This window comes from Salmo salar, chromosome ssa09 (assembly GCF_905237065.1).
Source record: "Salmo salar chromosome ssa09, Ssal_v3.1, whole genome shotgun sequence".
NCBI lineage: Eukaryota > Metazoa > Chordata > Actinopteri > Salmoniformes > Salmonidae > Salmo > Salmo salar.
In genome coordinates, this window is record NC_059450.1 from 134250683 (window position 1) to 134272610 (window position 21928).

General features: G+C 43.4%; 1 protein-coding gene across 3 annotated transcripts in view; it reads left to right on the forward strand.

Moving 5' to 3' along the window:
* Positions 1-21082, forward strand: part of LOC106612984 (sacsin) — a 33486-nt gene extending 12404 nt beyond the window's left edge. The window contains exons 5-12 of one of the 3 annotated variants that reach the window (XM_014214760.2): positions 3368-3458; positions 3598-3683; positions 4195-4306; positions 4484-4630; positions 4773-6255; positions 6417-6508; positions 7909-7935; positions 8801-21082. In XM_014214760.2, the coding sequence (XP_014070235.1) occupies positions 3368-3458; positions 3598-3683; positions 4195-4306; positions 4484-4630; positions 4773-6255; positions 6417-6508; positions 7909-7935; positions 8801-20373 (13611 nt within the window). In that variant the 3' untranslated portion in view covers positions 20374-21082. Of the gene's footprint in view, positions 1-3367; positions 3459-3597; positions 3684-4194; positions 4307-4483; positions 4631-4772; positions 6256-6416; positions 6509-7908; positions 8777-8800 lie in introns of those variants that run through there. The other 2 variants (XM_014214764.2, XM_014214762.2) reach the window with 2 other exon arrangements.
* The last annotated feature ends 846 nt before the right edge of the window (positions 21083-21928 follow it).

The following is a 21928-nucleotide window of genomic DNA, read 5'->3' on the forward strand; positions in this document are numbered from 1 at the left end:
TGTTTGAAAGATATCTATAAAACAAAGCAGACAGCAACTGCTGTATCAACAGTGTTCATTGTATAGACCAGTATCTGGTTCTCCTACCCCAAACTGGAACCATCTCTCCCTGGTACGGTATAGAACAGAACCATTAGCTCATCCAATGGCATAAATCAATTGACAACTCTAGATACTCCCATCTCAAGTGAACCCCCTCTTGACTCCACTCCTGGACAAGCTCACTGAGGGAAGAGACTTGGGCACAGACATTGTGGAGACACATAATTGGTTCCCCATTAATCACGCCATCCCTTCACATGGTTTAAGAATAAGTAAAGACACATTCACATATGAAGACAATGTTTCATTCTAAAACATCTTAATTATCTACAGTGAGGGAAAAAAGTATTTGATCCCCTGCTGATTTTGTACGTTTGCCCACTGACAAAGAAATGATCAGTCTATCATTTTAATGGTAGGTTTATTTGAACAGTGAGAGACAGAATAACAACAAAAAATCCTAACAAACGCATGTCAAAAATGTTATAAATTGATTTGCATTTTAATGAGGGAAATAAGTATTTGACCCCCTCTCAATCAGAAAGACTTCTGGCTCCCAGGTGTCTTTTTATACAGGTAACGAGCTGAGATTAGGAGCACACTCTTAAAGGGAATTCTCCTGATTTCAGCGTGTTACCTGTATAAAAGACACCTGTCCACAGAAGCAATCAATCAGTCAGATTCCAAACTCTCCACCATGGCCAAGACCAAACAGCTCTCCAAGGATGTCAGGGACAAGATTGTAGACCTACACAAGGCTGGTATGGGCTACAAGACCATCGCCAAGCAGCTTGGTGAGAAGGTGACAACAGTTGGTGCAATTATTCGCAAATGGAAGAAACAGAAAAGAACTGTCAATCTCCCTCGGCCTGCGGCTCCATGCGAGATCTCACCTCGTGGAGTTTCAATGATCATGAGAACGGTGAGGAATCAGCCCAGAACTACACGGGAGGATCTTGTCAATGATCTCAAGGCAGCTGGGACCATAGTCGCCAAGAAAACAATTGGTAACACACTACGCCATGAAGGACTGAAATCCTGCAGCGCCCGCAAGGTCCCCCTGCTCAAGAAAGCACATATACATGCCCGTCTGAAGTTTGCCAATGAACATCTGAATGACTCAGAGGACAACTGGTGAAAGTGTTGTGGTCAGATGAGACCAAAATGGAGCTCTTTGGCATCAACTCAACTTGCCGTGTTTGGAGGAGGAGGAATGCTGCCTATGACCCCAAGAACACCATCCCCACCGTCAAACATGGGGGTGGAAACATTATGCTTTGGGGGTGTTTTTCTGCTAAGGGGACAGGACAACTTCACCGCATCAAAGGGACGATGGACAGGGCCATATACCGTCAAATCTTGGGTGGGAACCTCCTTCCCTCAGCCAGGGCATTGAAAATGGGTCGTGGATGGGTATTCCAGCATGACAATGACCCAAAACACACGGCCAAGGCAACAAAGGAGTAGCTCAAGAAGAAGCACATTAAGGTCCTGGAGTGGCCTAGCCAGTCTCCAGACCTTAATCCCATAGAAAATCTGTGGAGGGAGCTGAAGGTTCGAGTTGCCAAACGTCAGCCTCGAAACCTTAATGACTTGGAGAACATCTGCAAAGAGGAGTGGGACAAAATCCCTCCTGAGATGTGTGCAAACCTGGTGGCCAACTACAAGAAACGTCTGACCTCTGTGATTGCCAACAAGGGTTTTGCCACCAAGTACTAAGTCATGTTTTGCAGAGGGGTCAAATACTTATTTCCCTCATTAAAATGCAAATCAATTTATAACATTTTTGACATACGTTTTTCAGGATTTTTTTGTTGTTGTTGTTATTCTGTCTCTCACTGTTCAAATAAACCTACCATTAAAATTATAGACTGATCATTTCTTTGTCAGTGGGTAAACGTACAAAATCAGCAGGGGATCAAATACTTTTTTCCCTCACTGTATATTACCCAACTAATTCTGATTCATCCGCCACAGTACTTTGACGTGAAGCGGTCAAATTAGCGCTGTATTACCATTTTTCACCTTTAATCCTAGAAAATGAGCATTAACTCAAAGAGCATTGAGGCTTCGACACCATCTTGTTTTTGGGCTAAAAGTACATTTGGCCAAACCTGTGCTCACCGAGTTTCATCTTCGAAGTCTTTTCCATTTACAAGAAACGGCCATGTCCGTTTGGTGATGTTTTGTCAATTTGCAATAAGCAGCCAGTCGCCATCTGGTGGAATCAGCCTATTTTAATAACACCCGCGGACGTCTAGTAAGGGACCATACATTTGCAATATGGAGATCTCATCAACCATAAGGGAAATGCCACTCATGTCCCTTATGTTGGCGAGCAAAACCTCGAGACTTCCTTAATATTTGTTTTCGCGCACCAGCTGTTATTGACAAATAGACACAGACCGCGCTTCAGCAAGACTGAACAGATGCCTCCAGTAAGACGAGGGGTAGCGGTCTGTGTCTCGTTAAAGATTTATTTTTTTGAGGTGAGTAAACGCTGTTCTGATATCCAGAAACTGTTTTTGGTAATTAAAGACGGTGACAAAAACATTGTGTACAAAATAAGTTACAACAACGTGAAAAAACACACAAAATAGCACAATTGGTTAGGAGCCTGTAAAACGGCAGCCATTTCTTCCGGCGCCATTCTCATTCATTTCAACTATTAAACTAATTGTTTACATATCAGTAACAATGTTGTACAAACCATGGCCAGCAAGAAAAAGTGACAATCAATATTAGCCAGTCAGTTACAGTATGTGAGTAGTCAGACAGCCTCTGTGATGAGAGGTTTGGTTTGCAGAGCAGGTCTCGTCGTGCTGGAATGCTTGTTCATGTGCCAGAAGTGCTGAGCGAAGCAAGTGACGCTGCAGATGAGGGTTTTCACCTTGGAGAGCGAGAGATAATGGTCTTACTGTAAGCCTGCCTGCCTGCTGCTGGTGCACGTCCAGCCTGCTCTGTTCAGTATCGATCCTGTTAGGTGCAGAGGGGGATTGTGTATCACACTGACACCTGTGCAATAACGCCACCCCAAGATTTTACCTGGTTGACAGTCAAATGTACTTTATTAAGCTGTGAAGGTTGTTCAATTTAATGGTCTTGCATTATGATCATAGGCTGCCTATATGGCAGCAAATAAATAAATAAATAAATAAATGTGATGTGCAATTCAAGATGTTTGTCAGGTTATTAATCGTTTGAAGCATTCATATTTAGGGTTTTGCATACAAGACGTTAATTACAGTTCCAGTGCGGTTACTAAAGCTTAAGGATAAGCATATTGTGTAATACTCATGGTGTGTTCTGTCTCCCTCAACTTCAGCTGGATGATAAAGTACAGATTGGGACCCTGGTGCCCATGGGAAGCCTTGAAGTATGCATGACACTGGAGGGAAGGGGCCTGAAAGGGGGAGGTAAGATAATAGATTACTGGAAATAGTTCTGGATGAATCCATTCTTACTTTTCACATAGGTGTTCATAATCCTTTAGTTTAGTTCTTCATGGGTAGTATATGTTTCACATAACATTCTATTTCACTGCTATTTTTACAGGGAGATTTGGACAGACGACACCACCATTGGTCGAGTTTTTGAAAGATATTCTAAGAAGGTATCCTGAAGGTGGACAGATTCTGAAAGTAAGTACAATGTATTAATGCTGTCTGACTTTAACTTACTGTACCCTGTAAGAGTCCATAGTAGCCAAACACATGGACTCATTGATGGTGATGCTGAACAACCATGCCTAATATTATTACATCTAGGCAAAGGTGATTATACTCTTGAGAGGAAAACACATTGGGTTTGGTTCCGAAAATAGGCCTGACACTGTTAAGACAATGGAAGCTCATTACCTAGCGACATTTCACACTGCCCTGGAAGATGCAATACCTCTGGGGAAAGGAACGGCTCCTAAAGGTTGAACCTTTTCGTGAAGATGATGGTTCAGAAGCTCTGTGACTGTGTAATAGTGTGATAATGCACTGATATCGACATGCACAATACCCTGTATGCACATAACATCTTTCTTTATATCTGTATGTATAGTATGTATTTATGCGTGTACAGTATGTATGTATCTTACTGTCACAAAACAAAGCCCTGAACCTTTTATATTGTTTTAAAAGATCTCAATGTTTTTCTCTGCAGGAGCTGATCCAGAATGCTGAGGATGCTGGAGCCACAGAGGTTAAGTTTTTGTACGATGAGACAGAGTATGGAGTGGAGTCACTTTGGTCACATGACATGGCTCAGTATCAAGGTAGGTTTTTATTAATTCTCACAGATTATTCAGTTGACCAGATATAGGGACATTTTTGTTTTCAATAAGAAAATTCGCAGAGTAGTGAGAAATGGTTTTGTTGGTTTTACCATAGCAGCAGCAAACATCTAAAAACTGTCATCAAGATGATGATCTTATTTCTTGTTTTGGTTCTAGGAACGGCCTTGTATGTGTACAATGATGCGGTGTTCACGACTGAAGATTGGAATGGAATTCAGGAGATAGCAAGGAGCAGAAAGAGAGAGGATCCTTTGAAAGTTGGAAGATTTGGTATTGGGTTCAACTCTGTGTACCACATAACAGGTGAGGCTTTTATTGAAATATTGTTTTACCTGCGTATGAGTAAGGTGATTATTCAGTATTATGTTTGATATATCCTTCAATGTGCATGTTTTTTAAGTTACCTTTAATCAATAAATAAATTAATCTTGTTTGAATGTTTCAGATGTCCCCAGTATATTCAGTGGAGAACAGATCGGCATGCTGGACCCTCACCAGACGCTGTTTGGTGCCCATGAGTCTGGGCAGTGTTGGAACCTGAAGACAGATATGAAGGAGATCACAGAGCTCACCGACCAGTTTGCGCCCTTCATTGGCTTATTTGGAAACTCCGGTAAACCCATCGAGGACGGCAGTTTTTCTGGAACTATGTTCCGCTTCCCCCTCCGCATTAAGCCCTCCCAGCTGAGCGCCAACATCTACAACAAAGAGAAGGTGCTGGAGCTTTTTGAGTCTTTCAAAGCCGACGCTGACACAGTGCTTCTCTTCCTCAAGAGCGTTCAGAAGGTCTCCCTGCATGTGCGTGAGTCAGACGGTACAGAGCGCATGCTTTTCCAGGTGACAGCAGGAGAGAACCCAGAAGACAAGCTAGAGCGTCCTAACTCTCTAAAGACCCTGGGACTGGCCACAGACAGCTACAGCAACGGAGTGCCCAGCAGTACTGTCACGTGCGCCACCTACCAGGTCAACATCGAGACCCAGGACGAGACAGCCAAGGAGACCCAGAGGACCACCTGGCTGGTATGTAATGGAGTGGGGGGCCGGGGCTTGTGCAGTGACCTGGACTCCCTGGCAGATGACCTGAAGTTCATCCCCACCATCGGCATCGCCCTGCCTCTCACCCGCATCGACGAGGACAAGGGTGCCACGTCTGGTTTCTCGGGGCGAGCCTTCTGCTTCCTGCCTCTCCCCCCTGGAGATGAGAGCCTGACGGGGCTGCCGGTCCATGTCAGTGGCTTCTTTGGCCTCACAGACAATCGCAGAAGCATCAAATGGCGGGAGGTGGACCAGTGGAGGGACCCTGCAGCGCTCTGGAACGAACTCCTCATCGTCACCATCATCCCCAGGGCCTACTTCACCCTCATCATGGAGGCCATCAAGAGGATCCAAACCAAGAAGGACCAAGACTTCCCCCTCTTCCCTAGAGATACTTACGGGGCTTGGCCAGACCTCAACCGGATCAAGCCTCGCTGGAAGCCCATACTGGAGCCTCTGTTTCATGACTTGCTACAGCAGCAGGTCATCTACTCTCTCACTAATAGCTGGATCCAGGTGGACGAGGCTGTGTTTTCAGAGCTGGACACGGACGTGGACATCGCAGAGACAGTGATCAGCTACCTCCAAAGCTCAGGGATGCAGGTGGCCAGGGTGCCTGCCGCTGTAGACGCGGTCCTGGACACGTACGTAACGGGGCCTGGCTCTGTGAAGAAGGTGACCCCTCATCTGGTGCGGCAGGTGATCAGGAACACCAAACATAAAGGGACCTCTCAGGAGAAGCTGCTTTTGCTGGAGTTTGTCCTCAGCGACAAAGGTTACAGCGACCTCATTGGACTAGAGCTGCTGCCTTTGCAAGATGAGACATTTGCAGTGTTCTCCTCCTCTGTCAGTGATAAGGATGCAGTTTACATTGCTTCGGAAGAGTACCCCAGGTACAGAATTAAAGTCCTCAGACTTTCTCTATGCCTTAGCAAAACCACAACAACAAAAAACATATTTGAATGCAAGTATTGTTGACTATCAGCGATATGCTAGATTGCAGCCTGTAAGCTAATATATAACAGTGTGTACTCTCTCTTTGTTTTGTGTTAAGGTCTCTTTACCCTGGACTGGAGGGACGATTCATACTGGAGGGCATTAAACAATCAGTTATGAGCAGCCTGAAGGTTGCAGCCAAAAGCAGAGGTAAACCCCCCACTCACATGTCTGGGGTGTGTCAGTCATCGGAGGAACCACCTTAATCCCAATATTAGATTTGGACACCAACATTATTTCTAGGAAATAAAATCGATGAATCTAGAAGACATGCAGTCTAAACTGTAGTTCAACATACAGTAGATTAAAATTGTTACACGGTAGCTTCACTGCCTGGTTCACCCTGTATTCTTTGAGGGATGTGTAAGGTTCGTAGCCAGGTAGTAATAACTCTTGGTCACCCCATTCCCCTGCTGCCCCCGGGGGACATTAAACCTGGTGCACTGTTGATAGATCATTTATGACTGCTGAGTGCGTGTGTGAGCTGGCAGATGGGAATGACTCACATTCCACTCACTGCTATCAGATCCTGGACATGCTTGGTCCCATACCCAACCAGGAGTGTGCCAAAAGGGCCTGGAGCCAGTCAGGGGGAATATGCAGATTTGTCAATTAAAGCCCTTTGCTGCACGGTCCAGAGAACACAACGTGTCCACATCCTGACCGCGACATAACAAATCAATTCAGAATCAAACATCGTTTTCACAGTGTGTGTAATCTGGACATAATATAGCATTGAAGGCTTCTTTATGTTGAGTTAGGAGTCCTCTGTGAAACAGTAGAAAGGTCTAGCCAGGGCAGAGAGGTACACTCCATCATTCTGACTGCTAGTGGTAGCTAGATTGAAGGAGTGAGGCAATAATATGCTGCTCTAACTGTATCCAGTATATTTCTGTAAATAGACATTATGGATTCATTTGGAATATTGCCTTTCAGAAAAATACTGCAACCTGAATAATATTTATCGTTTTAATTTTACGAGTTGACAGAATTCCAACTTTCTACTTTACTCAAAGCCTAAGTAATTTTCCTTACACCTCTCTGGCTCTCTGCTGGTCTGTCATTGCCACCTCATAGCTAGGACACCGCCTTGGGTGCTGCTACATGCATCGGAGATTTAATTATCCCCATTACACTTCATTAAGTGGGTCACATAGAAGGTCGTCTCACACAATAGACCCTTCACACATAGCCATGCAGAACGACATCTGTATGATCCTCAATCAGAGACACTAGAATCCCCCTACCTCGGCCGTGTTATGATCGCTGCCCTACAGTGGCTGTTGCAGGCATTGACTGTCTGCCACTGTAGCCACCAATGAGTGATCTGGGGACTCATCCTCAGAATCACCCCCCTTGTCCTCACAGTCTCTTGGCAGATTGATTGTATCCTCTGCTATCATTGCAAACTAGTATATCAAAGTAAAATCCATTACTGTTACATTTTAAAATAACATTTATACAACTATAATGACATCATTTAATTTTGGGGAATTGGAGGATGTAGTTATCAACGTGCTAACCTAAATGTCTAAAACATGTAATTGCAGTGCAACAATTTCTTTGGGGGTGTTCAGGTAGGTACTTTGACATGTGGTGTTGTGTCCTGGAATCATTTTTGACATTAACCCAAACCAATACATTGTTTTAATGGGCACTATACAAACTCTAATCTAATCTGTATCATCCATTTAATGTGAACAGTAGCTAACATTGCCTCAACATTGATAAAGACTGAACCTTTGTGGAAGTGGGAGTGTTTGAAATATTATGTTCCCTTCCATCTAATTTGAAAAACGTCACATTTCATAGTGCCCATAATGTTTTTGTATTTGTTTAGCTGTGTGAGTTCCCAGAAAAGTGTGTCTTTCTGGCAGTGTGAATTCTAACATGTCACTGGAACACACTTTGTCTTTGCTCATTGCAGGAATTTGCACAATCTTTATGTGTATCAGTCATTTAGTTAGAACTCATTGTAGAATTTGATGGCAGTCTTGTGATGTGACATTGAGTCTATTAAATATTAGCTTGTTAAGTGTGTGTTATGCTTGCCATGCTGTGCATGGTAACTTAATATAATTGTTATGTTTTGCTCTGCTTTGGATTTTTGGAGTGTTGTAGTTAATCAAATTCTATTAACTAGAAATATTTGTAATGAAATGCTTGTTGTTTGCCTAATTGAGCCCATATGGTCTTGATGCAAATGATCATATTTGATTCAACTTGATTTTCTAATGCCCTGTCGATCCCTACTACATTGCAGGTCCAAAATGCAAATATATCTTGTTGATACATGTGGTGTTGATGGGAATGAACCTGGGGCTGTGCAGTAAAGCTAATAAATCACCTACAATACCTGGGCTATATATGTAGTTCTTATAAATTGTCATTGAGAAAGTCATCATTAAGGTTATATTAACTTGCTTTTTGTATCTTCTACAGGAAGACCCTGCACTCAGGTACAAGTGCTAACTCCTGAACGGTCAGCTCGACTCATAAAGGAGATCCTCTCAACAGTTTGGCCTACCAGAGACTTCACAGTCCAGTGGGACCATGGGAACCGAGAGAAGAAGCATCCTACACACTCTTGGCTTAAGATGGTTTGGAAGCATCTATATATTAACTTTGCTGATGACCTTAGTATCTTTGAAGACATGCCATTGATCCCAAATGTGCCCCTTGACGAAAGTGTGGACTCAATTGAGCTCCATCGTCTCAAAACCCCATCCCCTATTATCATTATGGATGAGCAAGAGGCCACCATTTCTGAAAGCCTTCTTGAAATCATGAAAAAACTTGGGGTAGTAGTGATGAAAAAGTTGGACCTGTGTTTGCAGCATCCTCTGTTGAAGAACTACATCCATCCTTCATCCCCCAGTATGCTACTGCAAATCATGGACAGGTCGTCAACCCAGAGAGTGGCAAACCTGGTCTCATCCTTCTCTAGCAAACAGAAAGTGGCACTGAGGGACTTCCTGGCAGGGCTGTCTGACATCACAGAGAAAGAAAAGCGTATTCTCCTGGAGCTGACAATATTTGAGAAAGTAGGGCCCTGTTCAGAGAAAGGCATCGCAACATATACCTCACTGAGAGGAGCCAGGGCTTTACACCATACCGCGAAGTATCCACCAGACGTCAAACTATCCATCAATGTTGTGGGCTGCAGTGATGAGGCATCCATTCGCCTCATTAAGATTCTGAACGTGGAACAGGTGAAAACCACTGACTGCTTGAAGTTGGTTGTTCAAGACATGGAGAAAGGGTTTTACTCAAAAGAGGATATCACTAAGATCATGCTCTGGGCCCTTAAGCATCTGTCATTCCTAAAGAATGAAAACAAAGCTGTGATTGGATGGCTTTCGGCTCTAAAGTTCATTCATACATCTGCAGGGAAAACAGTTGCAACTACAGACCTTTTTGATCCTGAGCTGGAGATTTTACAGAATCTTTTCTACATGGAGGAAAATAGGTTTCCCACAAGTACATATACGTCATCTCCTGATATGCTACATTCACTGAGACAACTTGGACTGAAAAACGAAGTACAACTCAGCGAAAAAGATGTACTCCAGGTGGCACAGAAGATTGAGGAATTACAGGGTGGAAATGAGCCAGAATGGGAACCAGTTATACAGAAAGCGAAAACACTGCTGCAAATACTGAATAGACAAACCAAGCTGGTAAAGTCTTCAGAAGCTCAGATTTCCTTGAAAAAACTGAAATGGGTGCCAGTTTGCAAGGACAGACCTGTAAATTATCCAAAGTCCCTTGCCTGGATGGGAGACACCCATAACATCTGCTCATTCTCAGAAATGTGCGATATATCCCATGCAGTGCTAGTAGGTTCTTCAGTTGCACTTGTAGAGCGCACTTCTGCCGGCATGAAGAAGGCCCTGAAGTTATCTATAGAGCCACAGATTGATCAAGTGTTACAGCATTTAAAGGCAGTGAATGACTGGCACAGATCTCAAGCATTTACCACAGAAGACTGGTATCAATTCCAACAGATCCTTATTGAGATTTATGACTTCATGCAAGCACACCTTGAAGATGCAAGAGAGGCAATGAAGTCACTGCCATTTGATTGGGTGTGGACTGGCAAGACCTTTTCATCACCTAGCCACACAGTTCTAAAACCCATTTCTGACCTCGATTTGCAACCCTACCTGTACTCTTTGCCAAAAACCATTGCAAAGTTTCACAAACTTTTCAAATTCTGTGGTTCGGTTGAAGAGGTTGTCCCAAGCCATGTGTTCGATGTGATCAAAACAGTAAGGCAAAGGTGTGATGAAGAAATTACTAAAGAGGAAAGTAAGCATGATCTCCTCCTCCTGATAAATATTCTGAGATGGCTGTATAACAGTCAAATTTCTGTGGACATTGACATGCATGTACCAATCCTTTGCTACAAGGATCCAAGCAAACTGGCTATGAAACCCATTCATGAATGCACCTACTGCGACATTAAAGTGGAGGATCTACATGACTTGCTTGATGATACATCAGAGCCCATTATCTTAGTCCATGATGACATCCCCATGAAAACAGCAGAATGGCTGAACGTGCCCTGTTTGAGTACGAGACTGATAAACCCAGAAAACCTTGGCTTTGAACAATCAGGCCAACGGGAGCCTCTGACAGTGAGAATAAAGAACATTCTAGAAGAATATCCATCTGTTGCAGATATTTTCAAAGAACTTCTTCAGAATGCTGATGATGCGAGTGCTACAGAGTGTAGCTTCCTGATAGACATGAGGAAGAATATTGACATTCGAGAGAACCTGCTTGACCCTGGCATGCTTATATGCCATGGCCCCTCCTTGTGGTCATTCAACAACTCTACATTCTCTGACACTGACTTTCTGAACATAACAAGGTTAGGTGGATCAATGAAGAGATGTGAGGCAGACAAAGTTGGCAAATTTGGCCTAGGTTTCAACTCAGTTTATCACATCACTGACATCCCCATCATAATGAGCAGAGAGTTCATGATCATGTTCGATCCAAACATCAACCACATCAGCAAGCACATTAAAGACAGGTCAAACCCGGGAATTAAGATCAACTGGAGCAAACAACAGAAACGGCTGAGAAAGTTCCCCAATCAATTCAAACCCTTCATCAATGTCTTCAATTGCCAACTTCCTCTTGCACAAGAGTCTCCGTACAAGTACGATGGAACACTGTTCAGACTCCCATTCAGGACTGAGCAAGAAGCATCAGTGAGTGAAATCAGCAGTGTCTACTACAACACCCCAGACATCTACTCCCTTGTTGATGAGTTCAGCATATGTGGCCACCGGCTCATTCTCTTCACTCAGCATGTTGGCTCCATGGTACTGAAGTACCTGAAATATGAAGAGCCCAATCCAGCAGCAGCACAGGATGTTGTCACTATCAACAAAAGTGTATGGTCATCCAAATCTGCATATGGGCCTCTGAGCATCCTGAAATCTGCAGCAAAAGTCATGAAAAAGGTGTCAGCCACCAACAGGGTACCGGCTGACACTCCCAAGTCTGGCTGTATCATACGCATTGTGGTGGAGGAGTTTCACAATGTGTTCAAGCGCATAGTTGATCTCCAGTCACCCCTTTTCAGAGGTTCAGAGGAGGATCCTTCCTCGTACTTTGAAATGGCTGCCAAAGATGGAAAAAACAGACGACTCGCAGACGAAATGCCCCAAAAGGCAGTTGATCTCACAAACTGGCTCATTTGTTCATGTATGGATGTGACTGAAGCTCTAAAATTTTCACTCGGTGAGAATGGAAAACGACTTGGACTAGTGCCTTGTGGGGGTGTAGCTGTTCTGCTCTCAGAGGAGGAGAATCGAAAATGGACAGTGAAGGATAACACCAACCACATCAACCCGATAGGAGAAGTGTTTTGCTATTTACCTCTCAGAATCAAAACAGGTTTGCCAGTCCACATAAACGGCTGTTTTGCTGTGACATCTAACCGCAAAGAGATCTGGAAGACAGACACCAAAGGACACTGGAACTCAGTGTTCATGAGACACGTGATTGTCCAGGCATACCTAGCAGCACTCAATATGCTGCGTTCAATGGCAGAAAGTGGAGAACTGCTTGACTACAGCTACTATGTAGCATGGCCTGATCCAAGTGTAGTACACGATGACTTCACAGTGATCAGCCAAGGAGTCTACCAAGAGATCGCCAAAGGGGGTGACGGGGACCATGCAAAAGTTTTCTCAGATGGCAAAACCTGGGTATCAATCAAGTACGTCAGATTCCTAGATGACTCCTTGCTCTGTAGACCAGACATTGGCCCTGCTGCCTTCAAGATATTCCTAAAATACCTCAAGAAGAGCAGCTCGCAAGACCTCTGTGCTGTTGAGCTGCCTGACTGGGTCAAGGAAGGTTTTGATGATGCTGGATGCAAAGGGAAGCTGATAGAGAACACCCTGACTGAAAAGCAGTTCTTCTTAGATGTATTTTTCCCACATATTCAAGACATCGACAAAGAACTTCGTGACCCACTAATGCATTATGTCTTGAATGGCAAACTGGACGAATTTGCATCAATTCTTAGAGAAACTCCATGCATCCCATGCTCTGGCCCCAATCACCAATTAGTCATACCATCCAGACTAATCCATCCAGAAGGAAGAGTTGCAAAACTGTACAACGCTGATGATGGAAGATTTCCAGAAGGAACCTCAAAAGACTACATGAATCCAGTATGCTTGGTCAAGCTAGTACAGCTGGGAATGGTCAAAGATGACCTTTCTTGGGAGGATTTGATTGAACGTGCTGAATCTGTGTCCGATCTAAATGAAAATGATCACACTGCTGCATGTCTTCGGAGCAGCATTATTCTCAGTCTCTTTGATGAGAAGCTGAAAATGACAGACTCAGGAGCAGGTAAACTACTAGAGAAGCTACAGGACATAAAGTTCCTTCCATTTCTGACAAAGCCTGCAGGGTTTTCACTACCATGGCATGGGAATACTTTCCACCCGTCCACCATGTTTTCTGCCAAAGAGCTTTTTACGACTGACCACCAGGATACAGTGTGCTTGATAAAGCCTATCCTTAATGAGAACTCTCCATCTTTCAAAGGGTGCGGCACAATCACATTGGCAGTAAAAGACTCTCTCGGATTGATAAGAAAGCCAACAGTTGGACTAGTTGTCAGTCAACTTAAGGAACTTGCTAAGTCATTTGACGGAGTTACTTTGTATCAGGAAAATATCACCAATGCCTGCTACAAATACCTTCATGAAGAAATGCTCCAGGATGCCAAAGCAAAGACACAGATCAATGAGGAGCTGAAAACCTTCTGCTCCATTCTGGTGGAGAACACTTATGTTGAGCCCTCCAAAGTTGCATTCTACCAGAACTTTGATGCAGCACCATATCTCTACCAGCTTCCCAACAAGTACAGAAACAGTTGCCGTGAGCTCTTTGAGCATGTTGGGGTTCAGTCAAGCTTCACAGTTGAGAACTTTTCAGCAGTCCTTGAATTAGTGAGAAAGGAGTGTGGGAGAAGAGCCCTCTCTGAGGATTACTTTCAGCTCTCTCGCAGAATCATTAGTGAAGGAATATGGGGCTTAATCAGAGACAAAAACCAAGAATTCTGCCAAGCTACCTACGGGGAAATTCTCCTTCCTGACACTCATCTTACACTGCAGCCATCAAAGTCTCTGTGTTACAATGACTGTCCTTGGATCAAAGTCAGAGACACAACTGTGAAATATTGCCATGCAGATATTCCAAGAGAGGTTGCTGTGAAATTAGGAGCAGTTCCCAAACGTCACAAAGCCCTGGAAAGGTATGCCTCAAATATCTGCTTCACTACACTTGGAAGTGAGTTTGGACAAAAAGAGAAACTCACAAGTAGAATTAAAAGTATCCTCAACGCTTACCCATCAGAGAAGGAAATGCTAAAGGAGCTCCTGCAGAATGCAGATGATGCTAAAGCCACTGAAATCTACTTTGTTTTTGATCCAAGAACCCACCCCACAGACAGAATATTTGATGATAAATGGTTGCCAATGCAAGGCCCATCACTTTGTGTCTACAACAATCAGCCTTTCACTGAGGATGATGTCAGAGGAATCCAGAACCTAGGAAGAGGAACAAAAGAAGCAAACCCTGGTAAAACTGGACAATATGGCATAGGATTCAACTCTGTGTATCACATCACAGACTGCCCATCTTTCATTTCAAACAATGACATTCTTTGCATCTTCGATCCACATGCACGATTTGCACCCGGGGCGACATCTGTTAGTCCTGGAAGAATGTTTAGGGACTTGGACTCTGACTTTAGATCTCAATTTTCTGATGTGCTAAATCTTTACCTGGGATCTCATTTCAGGCTTGAGCGATGCACAATGTTCAGATTCCCCATACGCTCAACAGAAATGGCCAAAATATCAGAGATCAGCTCTGTTCCTGCATCAGACAGAATGGTGCAAAACCTTCTGGATAAACTAAAAACCGATGGGGCAGAACTCCTCATGTTCCTCAACCACATGGAGAAAATTTCCATCTGTGAAATAGAGAAAGCTACAGGTGACCTGAAGGTGCTATACTCTGTGACTGCTAAAATCACAGATGGTGACCGTCTAAAACGCAAGCAATTTCATGCCTCAGTGGTGGATAGTGTGACAAAGAAGAAGCAGCTCACTCAAATCCCAGTCCAGCAGATAACCTACTCAATGGATATAGAGGACTCTGATGGCAATCTAACAACTTGGATGGTCTGCAATCGATCTGGCTTCTCCTGCATAGAGAAAGTCTCAAAGAGTGTGATTTCAGCCCACAAAAATGAAGACATTACTCTCTTTCCACGTGGAGGGGTGGCTGCATGTGTAAGCCACAACTACAAGAAGCCCCACAGAGCATTCTGCTTTCTGCCCCTTTCCTTGGAGACTGGCTTGCCCTTTCATGTTAATGGGCATTTTGCCTTAGATTCTGCCAGGAGAAACCTATGGAGAGATGACAATGGAGTAGGAGTGAGGAGTGACTGGAATAACAACTTGATGACATCTTTGATAGCTCCTGCCTATGTGGAGCTTTTGATTCAGCTGAAAAGACGATACTTCCCGGGACCCGATCCCACCATGACTGTGTTACAGGGAACACCAATTCACATCGTCAAAGACACTTTGAGGAAATTCCTGTACTTCTTCCCAGTCAACAGACTTGACATCCAGCCAGATTGGTACTGTCTTGTCAAAGCAGTGTACACCTGCATTCATGCTGACCTGAAACGTCTCCTTCCTGTCGTTAGGGCTCCCCATATTGACAACACAGATATGCACTCTGCCATATACATCTCCTGGGTGAACACATCCTCTGCCAACAAAGGTCGTGCATTCTTTGACAATCTGCTGCAAGATGAACTTCAACATCTGAAAAACTCAGAATACAACATCTCCTCACGCAAGTCTGTTGCAGAAAATGTCTTCCGACTCAAGGCCCTGCTTTCGGATGTGGGGTTCAACTTGGTCCACAGTTGTGATGAAACAGCCAGTCTTTACTTCTGTTTGGATGATGCAGGCATTCCCGTGAGCTATGTTACCCCAGAGGATGTACGAAACTTTCTCCTCACATTCTCGTCCCCAGACACATCTTGCCAAGTTGGGAAACTTCCCTGTCGACTCCAGCAGTCAAATTACAAGCTCTTCCACAGCCTGAAGCTTCTGGTTGACTACTGCTTCAAAGACGTAGAGGAGGATGGAATCAGCATAGAGGGGCTACCACTGATGATGACAATGGACAACATACTCCAGGTGTTTGATTCCAAGAAACCAAAGTTTCTGTCAACACACCATGAACTGGTCTCATCAAGGAAAGAGCTGTTCATGCATACACTATACATGAAGTACAACAACATCCTGATGAATTTAGGTGTTGCAAAGGTCTTCGACATCAGCAGTTTCGGGGAACTGTTGAGTTCTGTTCTACCACGTGAATACAGAACAAGGATCCTTGTGAAGTGGAGAGACAGCTACGCCAGTGAGTCTTGGCTGAAAAGTGCGTGGCACTTCATCAGTGAGAACATTGCAGTCAAGGAAGAGCAGGCAGGCATCAAACCCAATTTTGAGACTGTACTCGACCTACTGAAAGACTGGGCTTTGCTGCCAGGAATCAAATTCATGGTTTCAAGCAACAAGTTGGTTGTCCCTGATCACGACGTGTTACTTCCCCTGAGTTTGATAAGTGCAGCTATCTTTCCAAATGGGCAAAATGACAAAATATTTCACATCCTAATGAAAGGGGGATGCATTCAGCTTGCCATCAACAAAATATGCTTCAAAGAGAATCCTGTCCTGCCTTTTTTGGCACAGCATACAGCAAACATAGACAATCCATCCAGCATCCTGAAAGCACTGGAGTACATGATTCAGACGACAGCTTTCAAAACGGGAAGTTTAACTGACAAAGAGTTTGAGGCTCTTCTGTTGTACTTCAACTGCAATTTGATCAATCTCACCCAAGAGGACGCTCAAACTCTGAAACTGCTCCCATGCTTTAAAGCAGTCAGTGGCAGATACATCAACATTGCAAACTTTGGGTCATGCTATGTTCTGGCAAAAAGCATTCCCTCTGCAGATATGGAAAAATGGGCTAACACAACATCCTTCGCCTTTCTCGCAGACAATCCACAGTTGAAGGAACTGTACAGTTTCCTTGGATGTTGCCCAATTGATGATCTGGAAGTCTACCTGAGGCATCTCCTACCAAAGTTTGACAACCTGTCATACGATGCCAAAATTGAGCACCTTGTCTATCTGAAGGAGAGACTTATGGCAATTGAGGAGTCATGTGGGATGAAGGATCATCTGTATGAGAAACTAGAAGGTCTGTCATTCATCTATGACTACACAAACAGACTCAAGTCAACCAAAATGTTCTATGATCAAACAGTGAAGGTGTTCGAAGTGATGCTCCCTCCAAAAACATTCATACCCAATGACTTTTTCAAGAAGGTTGAGCAAGTGTCAAAGGCAAAAAATGGGACAGCATTTCTCACCTCATGGATCACATTCCTAAGGAATATAGGCCTCAAACACATTGTCTCTCAGCAGCAAATTCTCCAGTATGCAAAAGAAGTCAGCATCAAAGCTCAGACAGAGAACTGGTCCAAAGAAAAAGCCCAAATGATTGTTGATGTTCTCCTTAACCACATATTCAATGAGAGGACAGACCTATTTGTTGGCACTTTCCTCAAAGAGCTGTCAATGATAGCATTCCTTTGTCCTGAGCGTGCACCCACTGAGCTGATCCGGCTCCATGCTCAATTCCAAGAGATGAATGGCACTCTCCCTCTGATACGTTTCAGTGGGTCTCAAGTCAATCCAAAATTCAAGCAAACTGATATCATTCAATTACTATGGACATCATGTCCCATTCTCCCAGAGAAGGCCACACCAGTAGCCATTAAAGACCAGGAGGGAAGCACGCTGACTGGCCAAGAACAACTGAACTTAGTGCTGACCATGTTAAGTGTCAACTTGGAACCCCCCTTGGACAAAGTGATAAGCAACTGCAAAAATATCTGCAACATATCCAATCCCGATGATGACATGGTGAAAACAAGAAACAAAGTCTTGAGATCCACCTATGAAATTCTCAATGCAGATAAAAGAGAGTTTCGCTTCCAGCTACGAGGGGTGAGTTTTATCATGGTTGAGGAGGGCTGGAAACTTCTAAAGCCAGAGGAGGTTGTCATCAACTTGGACAATGAATCTGACTTCAAGCCGTACCTATACAAACTACCACTAGAGCTTGGCATCTTTCATCAGCTGTTTAAGCTTTTGGGCACAGAGGATGTTGTATCAACTAAACAATACGTTGAAGTGCTGTGCCGCATTCACAGAAATTCAGAGGGTAAGCAGCTCGATCCGAATGAAATGAGAACTGTGAAAAGGGCTGTCTCAGGGCTATTCAAAAGCCTACAGAATGACCCAGTTCAGATACGCAAAGACCTTGAGAGCCTCAGAGATTTAATATTTTACCTGCCAAGTCACGATGGTAGATTAGCCAAATCCAACAGTTTAGTGTTTGACGATGCCCCACACTACAAGAGCAGAATTCAGGGTAATGTAGGCGTTCAGATGCTTGTGGACATGAGTCAGTGTTATCTTGGCAAGGACCATTCCTTCCACACAAAGCTGATCATGCTGCTCCCACAGAAGCTAAGGCCAAGACTCCTGAGTAGTATCCTTGAGGAGCAGCTGGATGAGGACTCTCCAAAAATGTGCCAGTTTGGAGCTCTCTGTTCGCTTCAGGGTCGCCTTCAGCTTCTACTGTCATCGGAACAGTTCATCACAGGACTGATACGAATAATGAAGCATGAAAATGACAATGCATTCCTTGTAAATGAGGAAAAAGCCATACGATTGTGCAAAGCACTTTGTGAGGGTTTGAAGGTGTCTTGTTTTGAGAAACTCCAGACAACACTAAGAGTCAAAGGTTGCAGCCCTATCCCACACAGCCGGAGTGAAACACTTGCCTTCCTGAAAAGGTACGGTACAGCTGTTATTCATCTGTACATCCAACACTCAGACAGCAAAGACATAAATTTTCTCTTAGCGCTGGCGATGACACTTAAATCTGCAACAGACAACTTGATATCTGACACCTCCTATCTAATTGCTATGCTGGGCTGTAACGACATCTACAGAATCACAGAGAAGCTGGACAACCTTGGCGTCAAGTATGACTCCACAGAGCCCTCAAAACTCGAGCTTCCTCTCCCTGGGACACCCATACCAGCTGAGATACACCATATACTCCTCATGGATCCAATGAATGTGTTTTACCCAGGAGAATATGTGGGTTACCTTGTGGACTCTGAAGGAGGGGATGTCTATGGCGGATATCAGCCCACGTACACGTATGCCATCATTGTTCAAGAAGTGGAGAAAGAAGAGGAGGACAACCCAAGCTTCCTTGGGAAATGCTTCCAAATTGACATTGGATATTCGGAGTACAAAATAGTCAGTTCTCTTGATCTATACAAATTCTCTAGACAAGAGGAAAGTGCTCATATCCGAGACAGCAGCACCCCATCGACTCCAACAACCCCCCCAGAATGTCGCTCTCCTGGTCCTGGTCCACGATTGGTGCCTCCCCTTTTTACTAGAAAGGAAAATCACAAAGTCCCTCCCACAAAACAATCTCCCAAAAAGATAAGACGTAGTGCATTGCCAGAAATCCTAAAAGATGTGACCTTAGTTATTGAGCAAGCTTGGAAGCTCGCTGAAACGGAAAGGAAGAAGATCATTCGCCGGTTGTATCTCAAGTGGCATCCGGACAAGAATGCAGAGAATCTAGACGTGGCTACAGAGGTCTTCAAGCATTTACAGAATGAAATCAACAGGATGGAGAAGCAGACTCTGACAGATCAGCAGAACACTGATAGAGCATCCAGGAGAACTTTCTCAACATCTTCCACCCGCTTCCAGTCAGAGAAGTTTTCATTTCAAAGATTTTACACATCGTGGAACCAAGAGGCAACAAGCCATAGGTCTGAAAAACAGCATTTCCGGGAGCAGTTCACTACTTATGCAGGTTCATCACATTCTAATCGCTTCTTTGTGCCCCCAACCTTCAAGTCTGTTGGCAATCCTGTGGAAGCCCGCAGGTGGCTCAGGCAAGCAAGAGCCAATTTTTCTGCTGCTCGGAATGACCTTCACAAAAATGCCAATGAGTGGGTGTGTTTCAAATGCTACCTGGCTACAAAACTAGCCTTGATAGCTGCTGACTATTCTGTCAGAGGAAAGTCAGACAAGGATGTGAAACCCACATCACTGGCACAGAAAGTGGAAGAGTACAACCCACAGCTAGCAGGACTTGCAAAGGATGTCAACATCTTGGAGGGGTATGGTGTGGACAGCCTAAGAACTCGCTATCCTGACCTCTTACCCTTTCCTCAGATCCCCAATGACAGATTCACATCTGAGGTGGCAATGAGAGTGATGGAATGTACCGCACGGATCATCATCAAACTTGAAACTTTTGTGCAGCAAAAAATCTAATTCTGCCATGGTATTGGAACATATCAGATATCTTAAATAAAAAAAAATATGCATAGATCCTCTGAACAATAGAAGATTATAGTGGCTGTGTGCAATACTGATATGTATATTATTGTTTTGAGGCTAAATTAAGTATCCAGCTGGCAGCTTAGATATGCAGTAAGCCAATACCAATATTGGTTCTGTGGCCCATGCAGAATGTATACATGAATGGCTCTTCATATCCTAACACCAAGCTGTCTGAAAGTAATTTGACGTGGATGTACCATTTTACAAAGACACAAATGATCTTTAGCTGCAATGCTGTACATACAAATGCCCCAGCAATACTTTTTTTTAACCAAAGTCCCATGTTGAATATATTTGCTGTCAGATAATTGAGTACAACTATGTTGCTTTTTTACTTGACCTTTTATACAAGTATATTTTTCCTGCCATAGACAACCATTTGTCTGTACTTTCTTTGTTACCATCTAAAAAGTCAAATTGATTTTAGCCAATTCTCTCATGTTGTCACTGTTGTCATGCAATGTGTTCTATTTGCAACATCTGAAAATGAACCAACAAAATTACAATAATATTTGTACTTTTAAAACAGAATTATTTTATATTTTGATGGTTGGTTGGTTTATTTTTATTTTTAATAAGTTGTAAATGTTCTGTATCATAGCCTTTGCTTGTAAATGGACAAAGCACTTTCTCAAAACTTCTCCAGTACTTGCACTTGTAGAGCGCTTGTGACACCGCAGCAGATTGGGAGAAATAGACTGAATGGAAAATAATTAATGTTACAGTACATCTAGATTCTGTTTTATCATCATTTAATGTCTCTCCACTGAACTCTTTGTCCATTTATCAGACTTTGAATGGTGTCTTTTAGGAGCACAATTGTACACTACATCTACTGTAATGATCTGTATGCTGACGAGTATGTATGATACATCAGGTAGTTTTTGGAGGACTCATGATAAATAAGCAGTTATCTGCTTTGAAAAGATCATGGGTCAAAATGATTAATTATGGATTGGGCTGACCAAAATGATTTATGGCAAGGATTCGTCCTTAAGAAAAATAGTGATTACCGTAATGAAGAACCATGATGTTCAATGGATAGATAATGTAACACGTATATTTTGCCAAAGTTGAATCGAGCTTTGTTTCATTTGGTTGTCTGATCTTTTCATATTAGAGGAATATTGCAGGTGGCATCCTTGTGTGGTGCTTGTTTTTGTCAATTTTCTTTACTCTTTTTGTTTTAATTTTCATTTAATGATTTTTGGGACTATAAATACACTGGCAGCATATTGTTGATACACTATACATACAAAGGTATGTGGACACCCCTTCAAATTAGTAGATTCGCCTATTTCAGCCACACCAATTGTTGACAGGTGTATAAAATCGAGCACACAGCCATGCAATCTCCATAGTTGAACATTGGCAGTAGAATGGCCTTACTGAAGAGCTCATTGACTTTCAACATGGCACCGTCATAGGATGCCACATTTCCAACAACTCAGTTTGTTAAATTTCTGCCCTGCTAGAGCTGCCCCGG